This window comes from Lycium barbarum, chromosome 7 (genome assembly GCF_019175385.1).
Source record: "Lycium barbarum isolate Lr01 chromosome 7, ASM1917538v2, whole genome shotgun sequence".
Taxonomy (NCBI): domain Eukaryota; kingdom Viridiplantae; phylum Streptophyta; class Magnoliopsida; order Solanales; family Solanaceae; genus Lycium; species Lycium barbarum.
In genome coordinates this window covers 3516711-3537620 of record NC_083343.1, presented here as the reverse complement: position 1 = coordinate 3537620, position 20910 = coordinate 3516711, and the positions used below count along the sequence as shown (strand labels likewise).

Below are 20910 nucleotides of genomic sequence, written 5' to 3'. Positions count from 1 at the left end.
ACATAGCTCCACCATATAGAAGAATGTGAGTTTGGGGCATTTTCAAGTATAGATTAACTTTTATATACTGACAATATGAAGCAATAAAATGAACCAAATAGTTTTTTCTGTATGAAGTTCGACACACTCTTCTTTGTCTATTACACGAGGGATAAAGAAAGGAAAAACAGTAAAAACTGAACTCATATAATATGTGGGAGACTCTTAATGATATCACAAGACTAAAACCTTGGTACATAAACCATATGATCATATAAAATCGTCGCTTTAATAAGTTGTTTGACGGACAATTTCCGGATAATATATACCACAAAACAATTCCCTGGTTCGATAAACAAGTCACAATACAAACTGGCTTTTATTGGAGGGAAAAACAAAATTAACTCTCGTACACATTATTTGGAATGAGAATCTCACCAAGAGGACGCCTTAGATACAATACTCGAATACTGATACAACAAATAAATGAACAAGAATGCAACCAAACTCCTCGTGTCCCAAATGAAATAGCAAGACGAGTCTAGTTCTTGACGTCTGAACAATGAAACCATTCGACGAGACTTAAACCTGCAAAAAGCTAGCATACTTGGCACCTAGGAAAAGCCTTTGGATACAGAGCAAAGCGTTTTTGGTGACCTCTGCATTCTCGTGGTTCAACAGTTTCATTACGCGCTCCTTAGCTTTGAGGTCATTCACTATAACTCGCCCTGCAGAATGGCACTGAATGAACTGTGATAGATCATAGCAAGCAACAGCAAGTGTCCTTGCATCACTTGATGTGTCCAAAATTGTAATGAGCACCCTCAAGATCTGAAACATCACACAACACAAGATATCAGTCTTAGTACTAGAAACAATTTTTTTGTGCAGATTCGAAGAAAAACAGTTTATGCTACGAAGATCACCACCTCTGTATTCAAGGTTTAAACTTGATGCGTTCAACCTTAAGGTTCTTAGCATAGAACTCCTTGCGCTTTAAAAATTATGGTTCAGAATTTAACATTCGTTGAAATTTTAGTGGTTTCTCACATATATACCTATGTTACATCTAGAAGATACTAGTTTCAGTTGAACGCCAATAGATACACTAAAAGTCTATATAAGATATAGAAGGCAAAATATAATAAAAGAAAAGTAAGAAGGCCTTCTATATTACTCCCTCCGGTCCAAAATAATTGAGGTTTTAGTCTATCAAGAAGGTATTTTATTCTTTTTCCAGATTTACCCTCGACACATTCTTAATCCAATGAACAAGTTTAATGCTTGTTATAGTTGCAAAGCCCCTCTTAATTAAGGGTATTTTAGTCCATACACCTCTTAATCATTAGGAGTAGGTGACTTCCTTAATCCATGTGCCCAAGTCTAAAACCTCAATTATTTTGGACCGGAGGGAGTATTATTAATTAAGGCTGCGGTGTGTCCGCCTTCATCCGAACGTCTGCCACTATGGCCACAATCTACCTCTACTGATGGAAGTTACTACTTAGACATGAACATTTAAAAGCAGCTTTTTTTATTTCAGTAGCAGATAAACTTATTTGAAGGCCAGGCAAATGCGAACGAACAACAACGGACCCGGCAGAGAAATCTGGTTCTGCTGTTAAAGTTGCACCAAGATGGCGTAATGTTCACGCTGTTATGCAGCGCGTACTTTACAGCCTCTAAAGACATGTAGCTCGGGAAATTTTGTAAACCACAAGATTACCTGGAAATCATTCTCCTCAAAGTTATTTATGTTCTCCCGCCAGAATATAGGATCTTTGTGCATTGGGGACCAATCAAGATGGCCAAGAAGGACCTCCTGCTTGTACTTGTCAAACGAACTCAGCTTTTTGATGTTATCCTTCAATCCTTGTTCTAGTTGATTCAGAGCGTCCAAAAGGTCCTACAGAGATGATATTAACTTTATGAGTCTGGAAAAGTTAAAATAATAATTCATTCTTCAGCAGATGCAGTAACATGATTAACTGCCAACATAGCAAATACTAAGACGAACCGAAAAGAAGCTCTAATAGTGACTATTCCTCTATGTAATAAGTGGACTAGTGGAGGAATTCAATTGTCTTAATTCATTTTTTACGCTGTTTGCAAATGAGAGAGACTAAATTTAAGATACAATATCAGATGAAAAACCATAACTAAGGATCTTCACCTCATCACTCCAAGCCTGTGCTTTCAAGCTCTGAACAATTTGCAGCACTCCCAAGTCTACCATCTGAGCACTAAATGTCCCTTTAGAATGCAAATTCCGAAGAGTCAAGATGACGACCCGTACAACCTATAGTTATACAAACACCTCAGACCGTGAACAGAGATGAGAAAAGGACAACCAAGGTAGAAAAACCACAGCATCTAATTTTTTTAAAAAGAGGGAGCATAAACAGTTATTATGCATAAAGCAGCCAAAGTAGCTCACCTTCTCCTTTGTTGAACCTTTAACAACTTCTATCAATCGAGGAAGGGCCCTTGAAGTAGCTAAGTACTCAATTGCAGGTTCATAGTAAGACAAAAGCCAGACACAAAGACATGTCTCATAGAGAAGCTGTTTTAAGGAAGAAAAAAGAAGAAAAAGATTATTTTGTCGTCTAGCTTCCGGAGGTGGCTGATATGTTGAGTACAGAACCGTCTCAACCACCACTACTTACTAGCACGACATGTATATAATTTTATACAGTTAATGCAATAAGTGGCATTATAGAGTGAAGAACAACCTGGATAGACTGCTGAGTGGATGCTGGTGAAATTAAAGGAACAAGCAACTTCACTCCGTCGGCTCGAACAAACGAAGATCGAACCACTGGTTCTTTCAACAGAGTTGATAGGCAGTTGATTGTGCTAGGAATGCTGCGGGTAGGATGAGTAGGCTTTTTCAGCTGCACAGATAGTCAAAAATCAGGATCAACAGCAGCTAACTGAGACATGATAACACCGACAAGTGGCATTAAATCCATAAACCCCCAACCCCCATCACATTAGAACTGCTTTCCCCTATCTTCAAAGTAAATAAATAGGCCATAAGCCCAGTTGTGAGGCTCAAAACAAATCTTGATGAAAACAAGAGCTTTTTGATCCCTTTCAACGGCTTTATTTCACTGCTTCATACTGATTAAGCTAATACATCACAACCTACGGTCCCATGCTTCTAAGCCCTTTTCGTCCATCCACTTCGTTTCACTGCTTCTTTACTCTACAACCTTCCCTGACTAGAGGTGGCAAAATTAGCCCAAGCAAACATGACTTGCCCATGTTTAGGCTGGTCATTGACCCGCCCATCTATTAGGTCAGCCCATCAAAATATTGGGCTGATATAGCCCAATTGACCCATGAGAAATCTTGTCAAAATATTTTCAAAAAGTCATTTTCTTATTTGATATGTTATATAAATCCATAATAAAGAAAAAAAAATAGTTTTATTAGGTGATAAAAATTTATAAAATAACAAACAAAGAAATTAAAACTTAGTAAGAATTGGGCGGGTAGGGTTATGATCCGCTTTTTTAGCCCATTTCAGCACAAGTAACTTTTGGAAATAACCCGCCAATTTTTTAACTCAACCCATTTTGACCCGCCCAAATTTTGTCCAACTGCCCATTGACATCTATACTGAATCCCCCTTGAAATGTTTGCAAACCCAGTAATTGCAGGTTTGGGTGGGACGGAAGAAAAATATAGAAGTGGAAAATCTAGGAGCATAGACAAACCTGTGCACAAAGCCACTCCACCACGCCTGCCAGAACATCGTCAATGGTAGTGTGTTTCTTCTTTGAACTTGAGGCATCTCCATTTGCATCAACACCATTCTGAACCTTTGACCTAGCACTGGAGTTGCCATTAAGAGGACCGCAAAGTTATAAGTTCATTTGTCATTCTAATATTCTAAGTCCTTTGATATCATTGACATGGGAGGGATCAAAACCTAATTACCTCACTGTCAAAGATAGAATCTTACAGCTCTTCTCTTGTACGAACCAATTACCTTTCCACAACAATCTGGAAAACAAAACTCAATCTTTAAATAGAAAGAGAAGAGAAAAGAGTACACAATCTTCAGTGATTTATAAAGATAATAGTTTGGAAGAGACAGGACACCACTTGTGGGATCACACTGAGTTTGTTGCTGTTGTTATAAGATGAAGGCAGGGGAAGAGGGTGCATGCAAATTGCCAATTCTTATGCAATAAAGGATGAGAAATAAAATAGTATCTACATGCCAAGTATAAATAAAGGACAGACTAACAGTTGAAATAAGGTTGAAGACTATTGCCTGAGGAAAGGTTCATAGGTATCTTCGTCTGCAAGACTGTCATGGTGGAATAGTCTTGCTCTTTTTGGGTTTGCTGCCAAGAAATAAGCATTACATCAGTCCACTTACCAAAGGAACTCTAAAAGTTATAATTTCTCCATTTACCTGTAAGCATTTCATCAATCAAAGCCAAAACATATTCCACGGTTTCTTCCTTGAAAATGTCACGTAAAATGGTAACAAAGACGCGGACATAACCTGGACCATCCTGTAATTATTGTATCCATTTAATAACAGTATCCAAAACTAAACTGTGATACGAGGATCAAAGGCTTGATATCTTATATCAAAGAAAAATTGAACAATCAAAAATGAAATCTGAACTAGCAATGCTTAGAAATCAGCAGTTGCAAGAACTAGCCTTTAACTTGGGAATATCTCAAATCTCAATAATGTTTAAAAACTCATTTATCCTAAAATTTGAATATGCTGATTATACATGACTCTTTCAAAGTAATAAATGAACTCTGGAAAATGAAGATACCAACCACAATAACAAGTCCAACAGAATCAGACAATTTATATAGTGTATGCCAAACTTCATTAATAAAGGAGAGGCTGGTGATGACAATTGTACCTTTACTTCCCAAATAATAGCTACTCCTTGTAGTCACCGGCATGCAAAAAGCAAAACTTACACTACCACATCTAGACTTGTTCCTAACATTATTTAGAAGAACTCTACCAAAATACAAGAGGAAATAGGCAGAAAGAAGTAGCAGAAGTACAAGATGCATGAATTAGACTATTAACTGTTTGGCCAAGCTTCTGCGAAGCCAAAAGTGCTTATTCTAGGTGTTTGGCCAAGCTTCTGCGAAGCCAAAAGTGCTTATTCTAGGTGTTTGGCCAAGCTTTTAGGGGAGAAATAAGTGCTTTTGAGCAGAAGCAGTATTTTAGAAGCTAAAAAAAGTAGTAGCAGAAGCACTTCTGGAACATTGGCCATGGACAAAGTACTGCTCTAATATTGACAAAAGTGATTTTCAGATTGATTAAACAAACACAAACGGGTACTCTAAAAGTACTTTTGACAAAAAGCACTTTTAAAAATTAACAGGTTTTGGAACCTTGAACAAACAGGCTATTTGTAAGAAACCAAAATGTAAGTCATAGCTAAAGACAACTCGAGTTAGAAACATTACATCATCCAGCAACTGTGCTTTGTAACTTTCTGCCTTCTTGTCATAGCGCCTCAACAGTTGAAAACCTGTTCCAGTGATCAGCTTTGTAGTCATGTATGTCTCCCATGGGATATCCCTCCTCAAAACCTTAAGAAGCAGAAGGAAAATAAATAAGACTGCTTTTATGTTTATTTATAAGTGATGTAGTTAGTAAAACAGAGAAAAGATAAAGAAAAGGATGTTCCACTGTTCAACCAGGACAGCCGACAAAAGAAAATCCTGACAGTAATGAATTCTTTCCGGTTAGTGTTTATTGATGTTGACATACTATTCTTAACTTTCTAAAAAAGTAAATGGAAACAAGGTAAAGCAACTAACTGCAAAGACTAAGGGGTCATTTGATTGCTGGTTTGGAAGTGAATTATTCATGTATTAAAACCAGCATAACTAATACCATGTTTGGTAGCATTAGTTGCTATGTATAAAATTCAGCACACGTAGTACGGTGTTTGGTTAGCAGTTTATAAACCCACATAACTAAAACATGTATCAGTTAAAGAGTCAATTTATGCATTGTTTTATGCAGCATAGAAGATGGAATAACTAAACCCTGCATGACTAATTATTAATACCTGCATAATTTTAACCAGCAACCAAACAACCCCGAAGAGCCTAGATCCTGCGTTGTATGTTTACTATGAGCCTAGTCCACGCTAGTTATCAGTTCCAAAACTGTTTGTTATTTCATATCTTTATGTATAACTTATGCATATGATATTTACCTGCTCTGTAGTGAGCTCGGCGTTCTCCGTTGTCATTGTGACTGTGCTCTTCAAATCTGAAATTTATTATCCTCTAACCGAACAACCAGAATATGGATTGTTCTTCCTCTATCCTGTATAGATTCCCAAAGAAATATTTCAATTAAAAACAGGATAAATAAATATTTCCTAAGAAGTAAAAATGAATATGGCAACAGATACAGAAAGAAGCTGAAAAGAGAACACCAAAGCACTTATTAAACTTACTATTTTTAGAAGGAAAGGATTCATAATTTCGAACATTTTTTTTTTTTTTTGAAACTGGTAAATTTAATTTCGAACATTTGATCAAAGTACAATTCTAGTTTATCAAAAAGGTAGTTAAGCAGTATTTGGAACAAAACAAAACTGAGATTATCTATGATATAACTGACCTCCACCTAGGTCTAGATCAAAAAATTCGAGTGGCTAAAAGCTGAAACGACTACTTTCGGAGTAATAGAAAGAAAGGTGGGAGAGTCAGAGTCGAAAAAATCATTTCCTGACTTCTTTTCTCATTCAAAACCGTGCATGAGACTTTTATCTCACATGGCGCCTAAGTGATAAAAGAAAGAAGAACCCATTTAATTTCTTTTCTTGATAATATTCCTCATGTATGGATAAGACCAAATCCGTTGATTTTTAAGAACGTCGCTAGTCCTTAACTTTTTGATGAACCAAACACTGATTTATTTTTGAGAGTTTAGACCCACTATATTGAGTCCACATAAATTCCATATTACCAACATAATGACCAAATCTACCTCCTTAGACTTGAAACTGGCTTGCACCAGCTTCAACACAGTTTTTAGGCGGTACTTTAAGTTTACACCTGAGGAAGTAGATCAACCAAATACTTGAGGATCAATCGAGCAGAAGATGTCTCCCGAATGTCGTAAGATATTTAATAATAGTATGGTTATCTCATAAGCACTCAAAGTGTGGCCTAGTGGTCAATGAAGTGGGTTGAGAACCATGAGAACTCAGGTTCAAGTCCCTAAGAAAAACACTAGGTGATTCTTTCCATCTGTCCTAGGTTTGGTGGACGGTTTGGTGGACAGAGTTACCTGGTACCTGTTGCTGGTAGGAGGTGACAGGTATCCCGTGGAATTAGTCGAGGTGCCCGCAAGCTGGCCCGGACACCACGGTTATCAAGAAAAAGAAGAGAAAAATAGTATGGTTTTCTCATATACAAAATTAGTAAAAAATAGAGCACAAAGAAAGGAAAAGATCCATAAAGGATATATCAACTAGTTAGGAACTTAAGATTAAGAACGCCTGGAGGATAATTTAGCAACTGAAAGGCTTATGTCTCATATTCTGTTATTTTGGAGTAAATCTGATGTTGTAAGCAATGTATGAGAAATGTTAAAGACTTTTTGAGCTCCCTGCATGGCTAAAGGGTTTCTATAATTTCTGCATATCTCTTCTTATAAAATGCAATAATTGGAGCTTTTAATTTATTTATTTTTGATATCCGTGGTGTCCGGGCTAGCTTGCTCTCACCTTGACTAAGTTCACGGGGTACCTGTTACCTCCCACCAGCACATGTACCAGGTAACTCTATCCACCAAGGCTTGGACAGATGAGAAGAAATTACCTAGTGTTTTTGCCTCCACTAAGATGAACCTGAGACCTCTCAGTTCCTAAACCACTCCATTCATCACTAGGCCAAACCCTTGTGTGCCTAATTGGCGCTTTTATTAATAAAACACCTTAGCTCTCCTCCCAAAAAAAAAAAAAAAACTTAAAAAGAGATAAGGCATTAAGAGAGTGACAGTGCACAGATCAAAAAGGTTCAGGGAATAAATTTCTACTTCAATCTTGGAGATCGTCACAGAAATTTCAGGAACGACAAAAGATTGGAGGTCATAGCTTTGACAGAAACCACAAGGTTACACAAGTGTTAAGAAGGTTGACCCCAAAATCTCATTGCTACAGGTTCAACATTCATCCCACTATTTAGTGAGTACATAAAAGTCAAACATCATTGATCCAAACAAACCCAGAAAAGCATAACAATCACTTCCATCATGACATTCTCCACTAACCAATCTAGTTAAGTTCACTACTTCAAGATTCAAACATTTTTAAACATTCACCAAACAAAAAATAAGCAAAATACCCAATCCACCCCCCCAAAAGCCAAAATCTAAGATCCAAAACTACAATGGTCAATCAAAGAACAAATCCAGAAAATTCTACCATTTTGGCTAAGCATACAACAACAACAACAACAACAACCCAGTGAAATCCCACAACGTGGGGTCTGGGGAGGGTAGAGTGTACGCAGACCTTACTCCTACCAAGGTAGGATGGCTGTTTCCGAGTTTTTTGGCTAAGCATACAATACATTTTTTTTTTTTTTTTTTTTTTTTTTTTAATGCATACAATACATTAAAAAACCCAAAAAAGCACAAAAATCACTAATTAAATCACTTCAATCACACCATTATCAAGAACACTTCAAGATTCAAACTTAGGTCTAATCCAAGACCATAAATATTCAATTTACCAACTTTTTATTTCTTTTACTTATCAAAATAAAAAAGACCATAATAGTCAATCAAAGAACAAATCCAGAAAATTCTACCATTTTGGCTAAGCATACAATACATTAACAGACCCAAAAAAGCACAAAAATCACTAATTGAATCACTTCAATCACACCATTATCAAGAACACTTCAAGATTCAAACTTTAACCCATAAACATGAGAAAAACCAAGATCCAAGACCATAATTGTTAATTAAAACATAAACCCATAATTATTTTGTCCATTAGGAAGAGATTTACAGTGAAATTAAGAGAGAAAAGATAGATTTAAAGATTACCTTATTATCACGTGGGAGTGACACCAAAATGTGATTTAGAACAGAAAAAAAAAGCGATCTCTTCAGTATAAGGTTGTCACGTAGGCTACAAATCTTGGGCGTGGGGTGGGGTGGGGTAGGGGGGGTAGTCAAGAAGGTGAGATCAAACTCTATGAATGAGGAGGACCATAGAAAAAAGGAAATTATAAAGGGACAAAACAATCAAGAAATTGCTAGAGACCAATTTCCACGTGTATAATTTTATTACAAAAAGAAACAACAACATACCCTTGTAGAGTGTTACCTTTTCCCGGTAAAAGAGGCTGTTTCCGATAAATTTTCGACTTAAATTAAATATTACGAAAAGAAAGGAAAGGCAAATAGATACATCATGTGAAATGTATTCCCCTCTTTGCAGTTTCAAATAAGGATTAATTGTTTTTTTTTGTCCCTATTATTAATAAACTATGATTTATTTTTTGTGGTATCCGATTAAGTATATTTGGCCTTCAATTATTTATAAAATTACCATGATTATTAATTATTTCACTATTTAATTACTTATATGTTATATTAAACTTGTATTGTTGTTCCATATTTGATAGTAATAAAGAAGAAATTAGTTAAGAAGGGGTTTTTACAAAATGAATAAAGATATGACCCTCTATATACATGAGCGATTCTGACATTATAACACAAAAGCGATTTGGTATATTTTGTAGATGGTCATTTAATCAATTCATCTAATATGATTCTAATATCTCAAATATATAATAACATACTAAGGGACCAAAACACATGTTTTAATAAAGTTAAATATGTACAGTCAAATAAGACAAGGACTAAAGTAAAATGTTATCACTAATAGGGACCAAAAGTGCTATTATCCTTTAAATTTGTCCTTATTTTTCAAAAATACATTTTGTTCCATTATTGGATTTGAAGTTTAATTTACACTTTTAGCCTTGTTATAAGAAAAAATATTCAATTTTGACACTACTCATTGTGACAAACATGGCTATCGCAAGTGACAGCCTAATTAAACAACGTTACCTAGGTTGCATTTAATTGGTACATGAAATTAGTCAATCGATTAAAGCACGAAAAATTCAATTTAATAGAACTAATTGCAGATAGCATTATCACATTAATTCTTTCAAACCTTCACTATTTCCCTCGTGGAAAACTTCAATTGTCATGGTGATATTTTTCTTGTCGCGCCTCAGATATACCTGTGTGTATTATTTTAGTAATGGATGTGAATATACTCATTATTTTTTCCTCGGATTATATGTAATATTAAAAAAGAAATAAAAACTTCTATGTGTATCACAAATGAGTAATAGTTGCAGTTACACTCCACATTCACTTAAATCATGAATGCACTCACATCTGTTGTACTTCTCAACATATTCCATACAACTTGACTATTCAGTACCATTACATTGCAGTAAAAGATTGCATGTTAGTGAAAACTTGTGCTTTTATTGATTCTGAGTATATTTCTTTTAATAATTGTGGTGTCTGTGCCAGCTTATGCACACCTCGATTAATTTCACAGTGCTTCTAAAAACGTGCGCTTTTATTGATCCGAGAAAAAGATATGAATTTCAAAAGGAGATAACAAAATGGCAAGAGATTTTATTGAAACTATACCCAAAATGGCTCAGCCACATAGCAACTAAAACATTCAAAAAGGCTTAGAGCCTTTACCATGTTGATTTTTACAACAGTGAGACAACTTCCTGGAGATACAGATGATCGATAAAGCTATCACAGTAAGCTATCTTCCTTATTGAAAGAGTTATGACTATACACTACCCGGTGCATTATGGACAATCAAACCACAGTTGTCTATGAATTACTTTACACAAACTCGGGCGCGCAAGTAGACGACTGGCATATATGTGATCTTCTATAGACCTGCTGTGACATGCGTGCTCTAGCTTACTCAGTAAAGTCCCCGCTGGAAAGTTTAGTGTCAAACTATACAAGAAGAATACAAGCCTTGACCTGAAAATGCCAAAATGAATCACACTGTTACAAAGAACGAATTTTGCAATAAAAGACGTGCAGTAACAGGAGTTATAGCAGATCAGGTTGAAAGAAAGTTCAAAAAAACCTTTATGATGATTCACTTTGGATACTAACATATGCATGACCTGGTAAAAGTTCTGTAGACTAGATTATACGGCCATTGAATATGCCAAATATGTTCATGTTTGTTACTTCATGGGGAAGGGGGAAGGCTCAGTTTCAGTGCAACAAACTATTAGCAGACAGTACACTAGCTATCAACAAGAAACTATACAGAACAATCTAAAGACTATCAATATGAACATTTGTGCGTATATAACATGTAGTATTACCTTTAAACCGGAGATGAATGGTCCACGATGAATAATAACAATATTTGCCAAAATGGATCTTATAATCCGATCTGCTTCATCCATAAAGACCACTTAACAGCCTCGAGAAACATATCATTTTTCCGTAAGGCATTGATTAAGTTAGTGTAAGTTATACGATCAGGTTCAATTCCATTCTTGCGCATTTCCTTAACCAAATCTACTGCACTTTCAACCATACCAGCAATTCCGTATGCCTTTATTAATGTGTTATAGCTGCACAAATCAGGTCCATTTCCCGATTCTTTCAATTCTGCCAATACATCTGCAACTTCTTCAATCCAACCAAGCTCACCATAAATGTTTATCATAATGTTGTACGTGTAGTGATCAGAAGAATGACCAGATTCCTTCAGTCTTTCCAAGATATTACGGAATTTCTCCATTTGTCCATCTTTCCCATAGGCATCTAACATACAATTATAGGCTTCAAGAGAAACCGAAAAGCCGTTGAAGTGCATCTTTTTGACGGTTGACGACATATTCTTGAAGTCTTTGCTTCTCCCGTACGCAGCTACGAGAGTGTTGTAAGAGATAACATCAGCCAAACCACGCTTCTTGGCCATTGAAAAAACTTCTCTTGCCCTTTTGAAGAGCCTGGACTTTCCATATACGTCAAGCATAACATTGAACGTGACCGTATTAGGTAAAAACCCATGTTTAAGCATCTCATCAAAAAGCCTAGAAAGCTCATCAATGGGCAGCGCACGGGCACAACAGTTTATGACACAGCTGTACATTTCCTGGTCCCACACGACTCCTAGTTTCACGAGTTTGTAATAAAGATCCGCCAATTTGTCCTTCTTCTCACTTCGCTGGTAGATTCGGAGCATATCACGGAGCAAATATGTGTCCGGAACAATGTCTTTTTGTTTTTCCATTGCTTCCAAAACAGAGCAGGCTTCTTCTACAGCTCCGAATTTCACGTACATCCTTACCACAACACTGAAAGTTATCATGTCCAGTTTGACATTTGAATTCTTCAACATTAGATAACGCTTTTCAGCTTCAACAAAATCATTGTTTGAACTGTAAATGTCTATCATAGTGCATATTATATGTAAGTTAGGCTTATCAGATTTCGGCATACACGTGAATACTTTCACTGCATTCTCCGGATGTCCGATATCTTTGCACGAGCAAATTAACAAATGGTACAAGTTGTCCTCAAATAAAGCATCCTTCCACTTTTTTTCCCGTAAAACTAGTAGCGCATCATCTATCATGCTGTTTTTCACATAAGCCATTACTAGACTTGAACAAGATATTTGGTTTCTCAAAACATGATCATATAAAGAACCTCTTAAAATTGAAGGAACTTTGTGAATGAGTTCAAGCTTCTCATATGCTTGCAAAAGAATGCCGAGGATGGTCGACTTTTCACTCCCGGTTTGCATCATTTCCTCAATAGTTCTAACAACATCCTCTTCATCTCCATGCTTGACTTGTAAATTTAGCAATGTGTACAAGTTAGACGAGTTTGGTTTGTGTCCAAGCCTTTTCAGTTCCACATAGTATTTCCTTGCTTCATCATAATTGTCCGCACGACCCCACCCTTCAATCATAGACCTGTAAGTAGGGTCGCAAAATTAGCCCATGGAAACATGACCCGCCAAACCCAATTAGCTCAGCCCATTTTAGCCCAACCCGTTTCAGCTCATCTAACTGATATGTAGCCCAAATTGACCCATAGAAACCTTGTCAAAATATTTACAAACAGACATTATTTTATTTGATATATTATATGTAGCCATAATATTATTATTTTTTACTAGATACTTAAAATTATAGAAGAACAAAATTAAAACTTAGTAAGAATTGGGCGGGTTGGTTTATGACCCGCTTTTTAGCCCAACCCAAATAACTTTGACCCACCTAAATTCAGCCCAACCCGAGTAACTTTGACCCGCCTACCTGTAAGTTGTTTCATCAGGCTCCACTCCAACCCTTTTAAGGTCACCAAACAAGCGTTGTGCAGCACGCATATCGGAAACCTTCCCGTATCCGGTGATCAACGTGTTGTATGCAACTATATTTGGCGAAAAACCAGATTGCTTCATGGAAGCTAAGACCTGTTCAGCCTCGTGTAACTTGCCTTGTTGACAATAAGCATTAAGCAGAACCAACCAATTCTCAAGATTCAGAATTACTTCATCTTCCCTCAAAAAGCCAATGATTTCTTCCGCTTTATCATACAATCTCATTCGTGTATATATCGTCAACATAGACGAATACGCTGACTGGCACATAATTTTAAGATTCCTCATCTTTGAAAACGTAAACTCTGCTTCCTCAACATTCCATCCTTTCTGATAAAGAGCCATTAGCATTCCAAAAGTAGCTATATTTGGCTGAACTTTATTCTCCAACATCATGTTAAACCACTTAGCACCCAACTCCACGAGCCCTTTCTTATGGCAAGCATAAATAAGTGTATTGAAAACCTGATACGTAAGCTCACAACCCGACTCAAAACTCATTTCTTTAATCATTTTCTCCGCCCCATCCCAATCCCCTCTCCTCCCCAAGACGCGGAGTATCAAATTATAGGCAGTAACATTTCGCTTTAACTTCCCATTTTTCCTCATCCATCGGAAAAAACTCAACGCTTTCCCATCGTAATCACCCTTTTCGAGTTGTTTCAATATTGCATTGCATTGATCCAAACTCGAGTCAGGCCCCACATTCTCAGCCCGAAAATCAACCCCGTTTTCGCTATATATCACATCCTCATCACTATTTTCATCAAACACAATCTTCATTTTATCTTCCATCCCATTTTTCCTATCTTTTCTAAAACTAGACCTATAATTCGAGTCTTTCGACACTCTCTTCACTCTCCTAAATCTTTTCCAAACATTAAACTTCCCTTTATCTCTTCCAAGATTTGATCTTTCAGAAACAAAACTTTCATTTCCTACATTACCCTCAAAACCATCAACCCCATCACCATTTAAACTCAATTCAGAACTCTCTAATTCCTCAGTTTCTAATCTTGACACCCTAATGTGTTTCAACATACAAAATGGACTAACAACAAATGCACCACTACCCAAAATAGAAGGAAACCAACACTTAGAATCAGTAAAGTTCAAACCTTTCACTGTGCAATTAAGTTTCTTGGATTCCCATGAGCTGTCTACATAAAGGGATAATTTTAAAGAGGCCATTAAACAAGGTGGCCTCAATAAAAGTTGATAACTTCAGCATTAATTCATCAAGATTAAAACTTTATTAGAAAACACAATCAAAATTTAGCTAAAAGGGGTTGGTGGGAAGTTATCAAGATTAAAAATTTATAAGAAAACAAAGTGAAAATTTAGCTAAAAAGATTGGTGAGAGTTATCAAGATTAAAATTTTATAAGAAAACAAAGTGAAAATTTAGCTAAAAAGATTGATGGGGAGTTATCAAGATTCAAAATTTATTAGAAAACAAAGTGAAATTTTTTAGCTAAGAGGGGTTGGTGGGCAGTTATCAAGATTCAAAATTTGATGTATAAAAAAAAGTGAAAATTTTGCTAAAAGGGATTGGTGGGAGTTATCAAGATTCAAAATTTTATAAATAAATAAAAAAAAAAGGTGAAAATTTAGCTAAACGGGATTGTTGGGGTTTATCAAGATTAGATTTTTTTGAGGGCTTGCCTTGAAGATGGAGCAAAAAAATGAAAAAAATAAAAAATGAGAAGCTTTTTTTAGAGGATAATGGAAACTGAACAAGTGAAGCAGTGGAGTGGAGAATTTTGGGATTTTGATTTTGAGAGTAGATTAGCTAGTGGTGGCTGTTAGAAGACGACACAGAAACTAGTTGCCTTTTGTCTTCTTGTTAGTATTATACTCCCTCTACATAAAAAAAAAAAAAAAAATATTTACTTAGTCATTTGCACACCTCTTAAAAAATACTAACTTTTAAATAAAAATAGATAATTTAACTAAACTATCTCTAATTAAATAAGCATTGTGATTTGATCATATAACACTTAATAGAGGCAAATATGAAAAAAAAAAGAGTTAATTCTTTCTTAATTTGCTAAATGAAATCTTTTTTTTATCCAAGAAAAAAAGGTAAGTGAACTCTTTTTTTGACCCGGAGGAAGTAGTATATGGAGTTTTAATTTTCTATTTTTATTGGGAAAATTTAAACGCCGGCTCGAGCGAATGCGGAAAGATTGCCTCAGTTCGAATTGTTCTTTTAAATTTGATTCATGACATTAAAATTGCTAGTAATTGTGAATCGATATGCCACGGTGAATATGTAATTAGGCCCTAAGTGCATTGCCCATCACACCGCTTTTGCGCCGGGAATATATATATACTAGACGACCTATGCCCGTGTTGCGCACGGGCCATGTAGATACCACCCATCCACCCTGAATATTGGTTTCGCCCAAAATATCGACCAATAATCACCCACTACTTATTTTACTAATTGTACATTTAAGTTAGTGGTGGTTGTTATAAGAAGTCACGGGAGTTGCATTGCCTAATATCATCATACTTACCAGTATTATTAAAAACTTGGATTGAAGAGTAGGTAATCCCAGAACAAAAAAACACCTTTTTGATTGTCTTAATAATTGAATCAAACGAAGAATCAATGATTTGGGCCACATAATTTGCCGTAGATGTGAAATTTGCTAATTTTCATTCTCAGCCTCTCATTCATGTGATGAGAAAGGTGAGAATGAAAATTAGCAAATTTCACATCTACGGCAGATTGGACTAGCTTATTTTGTCTTTCCATCCGTCGATACTTGCATTGAGATTTGAGGCTCGATTAAATTCGATCTGCGCCGGAAAATTCCACATTAATGGAAAAGCGCTCGTAACCAGTGACTACATACCCAAAACTCGAACCAAGTCCTCTAATTAAAGTGGAGTACTTATGGCTCCATTGCAATCTTATTGATTTTACGAGAATGAGTTGCATCAGTCGCTTTTATGAAACATCTATAATGGGATAAGAAAAGAGAGAATATACATTACATCAGAACAAATCCAATTACACCAAATGTATAAAATTTTATCCCATTAATGCATAAAACTAAAACAAAATAATATCATAATAACTCCATCAATACTGACATTTTGGTGAGTGGAAAATAGGAAAATCAAACATGAGCTTTTCCTCACCCTACCCAACTAATCCACCATAATTTTTCTAAAATATCCAACAATATTATCTTAATTTCCTATAGATTTTCAATTCTTAAAGATTCCTAATCACATAAAGCTATTTCCATATTATTATTTCAGTATTAAAATGCATTCAACATTATCTTTAGGCAACACTTAAAATATAATGCAAAATGTTTTACTTTAATATTTTAGTGCATCTAGCTTCTAAAATGGTTCAAAAATATTAGATAGAATAATTTAGAACTTAATGTGATCTAATCCCCCAAAAAGGTTTTTGCTAATTGTAGATGTTACGTAATAATTATTTTTAGAGTTGATAATAAATATGTTTAACAACTTTGTTTCTTATGTCAAAGACTGATGAATCTACTTACAGAAAAATAGGAAAAGGGAAAAATATAAATCAAGAAGTAAATAAACTAGAACAGAAAATTAGAAAACTAATAGGATTGATCCTACATAATAAATAAATAAATTATAACTATATAAACTTCAAGAACTATTCATGCACATAGAAGGATGTAGGACGTATTCTGTGAATTGAACCAAATTTCTTATTTCAATAAAACTTTGCATACATATGCAAAAAAATATATATACATAGTACCATCCTGAATGCACCAAATTATTGTTTATTTCATTAGATGTTGTGGTGGAACCGATCCAACAGATTTTGGTCGTGACACATTCATTGTGTGGAGATTCTCACCGGTACAGTCTAAGGGTGAAGGCAGAAATTTCATTAAGGATATTCAAGACTTAATATAAATAGATGAACAATAATATCCGATCTATACATACAATACAATTTTTTACAAATAACATTTTACTAACCACCTTCACCCGTTATTGCTCTGCTCTAATACTATTAGACCGTAAGAAATGGAGACCAAATAAGAAGAAAAATAACAACAACAACAACAATATTATTATTATTAATAATAATAACAATAATTTAGCCTCAATCCCAAACAAGTTATGACTTTGGTTGTACATAAATCTGTCTTAATAGCTGGAAAAAGATCATAAAAAAATATAAGCATGAAAAGCTACTCATACAACACAAATTTCTCTACATGTAGGACAAGTGTCGTTCTCTGAAAGCCATGGAAATATGCATCTCCTATGAAATAGATGTGAACAAGGTGTGATCACCACAACTGATTTTTCTTCAAAAATCTCAAAGCAAACAGGGCATATATCTCCCAATTCAAAACTCACAACATTCTCCTTTTTCAAATTGACAATCTTCAATCCACTTTTCACTTCCCTAAATTTTTGAATTTTCCCATCAAAAACCTCAACTTTATTACGAAATCCTCTCTTCTTGGTCAAGAAATCAAAGAGAGTATCCAAGATTTCTTGAATATCAGAATCATCAAAATTATACTTTAATTCAAGTACAAGAATTTTTTGTACACCAATTCCCCTCTTTTTATTAATCCCACTATCAACTTGTAAATTAAATTCGCGCTCTATGTCCTCGCTGTCATCATAATTTGCCAACGTTTTGCATGGATCAGTTGATTGAAGACTACAAACATAATTAGATAATTGTGACTCGGTTTCAATTTTTTCACCTTGCATATTCACATCAATTTTTTTCTTTTTACTAACCCCGCCACAAGATTCTTGAACCTCAACAACTTGTAAAAAATATACACCCTTTCTACCGTAGTTGTCACCATCATTCACCAACGTTTCGTGCAGATCGGTTAATTTAAAACTGCAAATATCCTTAGAACTTTGTGACCTAATTTCAAATCGTTCACTCTGCATATCCACATCTATAGCTACAACAATCTTGTGGAACTCATCATCATCCATATTAGTACCCAACAAGTCCAATTTTTTACCAAAAATCTCAAAGCTACTCGACAAATAATCAAAAATTGTGTTAGCTAAATGAGGAATTGTGTCGTTAAAGAACAAATCTGATAACCCCAAAGCTAATTCAATGTTTTCAACTAACTCATATGGAGATTCACAAATCTTGAAAGGCTGAACACTTGTCTTGAAAGTTGTCTTTGTTGTCTGTCCTTCATGATTCTTGGAGCAACAATTTTTGGGTCTTCCACTCTTAATTTGGTTTTTCAACCTTAAAACCAGAAACCCAAATTTTGATGATGAGCCTAATTGGTGATGATGATCAAGAACATGATTTTTTATGATACTTTGTATCCACTTGAACACCTTTATTTTTATTCCCTCTATTTTTTCAGTTCGATATGCCATTTTCCCCATTTCTGCAGAGAATTTCAGTTCACTAAAAGAGAAAAAACTAATAAACAAAACAAATGTTGAAAGACAAATATATAGAAGTGAGAGATCTATATTACTTTAGAGCAAATCAAATTTATGGAAAGTGTATAGATTCCCTAAACTATTAATACACAAAAATAAAATTATCATAACTCCATTAATATGATACTTAAGGTAACATGTTTACATTATTTAGATACGAGTATTAGGGCACGCACTTTACGCGTATACCTCATCTCAATATGTATATATATATGTATATATATATATATATATATATATATATATATATATATATATATATATATATATATATATAGCTGTGATGCGATGTGTGAAAGTTAGAGTCAGTCATACCGTTCTACATCAAAATAACAATAATTTATGAAAGTTTTGAAAAATATATTTTCGTTAAAAAACTTTTGTGTGTGATGCACGTGCATTCTGTGTGTCGCACGTGCATTCCGTGAGTCACACGTGCATTTCGTGGACAATTGAGTTCTCTGATATTCTTATAATGAGATCTTATACTATAGAGCACTCTTTTCTTTTCCGATAGATATATGACCAATGCTATTTTGATCCTCATTTCATTGTTCAAAACATTTTTGTGTTGTATAAATTTCTCACACTATTAATACATAAAAATAAAACAAAAGAATTTTAAGGTAACTCCATTGATATGATATTGATGTTTTGGTGAGTGGAAAATAGGAAAGTCTCATATGAGATTTTTCTCACCCTACCAAATTATTCCATCATAGTGTTTCCAAACAAAATTATCGTAATCTTTCGATTCTTGAAGATCTTACCTATTTTCTCTAGAGAACTTTTTCCTTTATTAATCTAATTATGAACTTACCAAAGAATGATGTAACTATGAACCTACCAAAAAATGAAGTTATTATGAACTTACCAAATAATGAAGTTATTATTTCTACTTCTATGTCTATTGCTAATATACAAGTGGAATAACCAGGCAACTCAAGGTCAACATGCCTGCCTGGCAGCCTGTACAGGGCCAAATTGGTCATTCAACAATCTATATCAGTTCATTTCAGGATAAATCCACCATAGAAGGGCCAAAATACCTTGTACTATTGGAAAAATGGCCAAAAATACCCCTCGTTATATTTAAAGTCCAAATATAACCCTGCCGTTATATTTTGGGTCAAAATATACCCATGCCGTTATACTTTGGGTCCAAATATAACCTTCTCATTATACTTTGACCCAAAATGTACCCCTCATTTTAACGGAGCGACAAGTGCCATCATCCTATTGACCTATTTTAAATTATATCTTAATTAATTAAAATCCAACCCATAACTCTCTTGGTGATTTTTTGGTCAATCTTTGTTTCTTGGTTGGTTGTTGGGAATCATCATTCTTATCACTTCATTGATTTATTACTTCGGCTTCATTCTTTCTTCGATTTTCTGTGAACTACATGCTTTAAGTGACCTTGAGTTTTTCTAGGTGAGCTTTATGTTGTTGTTACTGATGGAATACAGGCATATATATACAGCGGAAGCAAACAATCAAGATCATATTTTTACATATAAATTAGACAAACATAATCAAACACGAGATTGAAACACTAACCTTTTGAAGCTATTACACAAATCTTCAACAACAGCTGTGCTTTCCAGATCTACGATCTTCTGCTGTGTATCCTAAATTTCTATGAACGAAATACTTGAGTGGCAAGTAGTGCGGCTAAAGAACAAATATCACTTAGGGTTAAATGACTTTGTTTATATACACACGTTTTTAGGGTTAAACCCTAGCAAAAAATGTGTAGCCCTTTCCTTACCCACCAAGGATATTATTTGTCCTTTTATTTTTCTTGTTCTAGAATATTCCAACACAACAGGGACCACAGATTTAATAACAAGGCTTCCTATTGCGGTATTAATTCGGAATATGAGTGAATTAATCCTACCACAATAAATTATAATTTATTCCACTAAAAAACTGTAATTGCACTCCTCTGTTTAATTTCGAAATCTTTTATTAAAACTTATTTAACTCCCCATGTTAAGATTACAGATACCAATCAAATAAAT

General features: G+C 34.8%; 3 protein-coding genes across 3 annotated transcripts; all 3 read right to left on the bottom strand.

Moving 5' to 3' along the window:
* Positions 1 to 229: 229 nt before the first annotated feature.
* LOC132602926 (V-type proton ATPase subunit H-like) lies at positions 230 to 9212 on the bottom strand. Its single transcript, XM_060315742.1, has 12 exons — positions 9056 to 9212; positions 6204 to 6316; positions 5443 to 5568; positions 4409 to 4511; positions 4265 to 4337; positions 3925 to 3990; positions 3702 to 3819; positions 2712 to 2873; positions 2417 to 2542; positions 2153 to 2278; positions 1706 to 1885; positions 230 to 810 (listed from the first exon to the last, which is right to left on the bottom strand). Exons 2-12 carry the CDS (start codon positions 6237 to 6239, stop codon positions 562 to 564), a joined length of 1365 nt encoding a protein of 454 aa, XP_060171725.1. The 5' UTR covers positions 6240 to 6316; positions 9056 to 9212; the 3' UTR covers positions 230 to 561.
* A 1443-nt stretch (positions 9213 to 10655) lies between these two features.
* On the bottom strand, positions 10656 to 15234 carry LOC132602925 (pentatricopeptide repeat-containing protein At4g30825, chloroplastic). Its single transcript, XM_060315741.1, has 3 exons — positions 13357 to 15234; positions 11404 to 13011; positions 10656 to 11047 (listed from the first exon to the last, which is right to left on the bottom strand). Exons 1-2 carry the CDS (start codon positions 14610 to 14612, stop codon positions 11463 to 11465), a joined length of 2805 nt encoding a protein of 934 aa, XP_060171724.1. The 5' UTR covers positions 14613 to 15234; the 3' UTR covers positions 10656 to 11047; positions 11404 to 11462.
* A 2268-nt stretch (positions 15235 to 17502) lies between these two features.
* LOC132602058 (uncharacterized) lies at positions 17503 to 20559 on the bottom strand. Its single transcript, XM_060315080.1, has 2 exons — positions 20447 to 20559; positions 17503 to 18825 (listed from the first exon to the last, which is right to left on the bottom strand). Exon 2 carries the CDS (start codon positions 18821 to 18823, stop codon positions 17633 to 17635), a length of 1191 nt encoding a protein of 396 aa, XP_060171063.1. The 5' UTR covers positions 18824 to 18825; positions 20447 to 20559; the 3' UTR covers positions 17503 to 17632.
* Between the last annotated feature and the right edge of the window lie 351 nt (positions 20560 to 20910).

Coding starts and splice junctions, on each gene's coding strand:
- LOC132602926 (XM_060315742.1), bottom strand. CDS start 6,239: ATGACAACGGAGAACGCCGAGCTCACTACAGAGCAG. Junction 3,991..4,264: donor ACCTATGAACCTTTCCTCAG/GCAATAGTCTTC, acceptor TTTGTTTTCCAG/ATTGTTGTGGAAAGGTAATT. Junction 1,886..2,152: donor CACAGGCTTGGAGTGATGAG/GTGAAGATCCTT, acceptor TCATCTCTGTAG/GACCTTTTGGACGCTCTGAA.
- LOC132602925 (XM_060315741.1), bottom strand. CDS start 14,612: ATGGCCTCTTTAAAATTATCCCTTTATGTAGACAGCTCATGGGAATCC. Junction 13,012..13,356: donor CCTGATGAAACAACTTACAG/GTAGGCGGGTCA, acceptor CCCTACTTACAG/GTCTATGATTGAAGGGTGGG.
- LOC132602058 (XM_060315080.1), bottom strand. CDS start 18,823: ATGGGGAAAATGGCATATCGAACTGAAAAAATAGAGGGAATAAAAATA.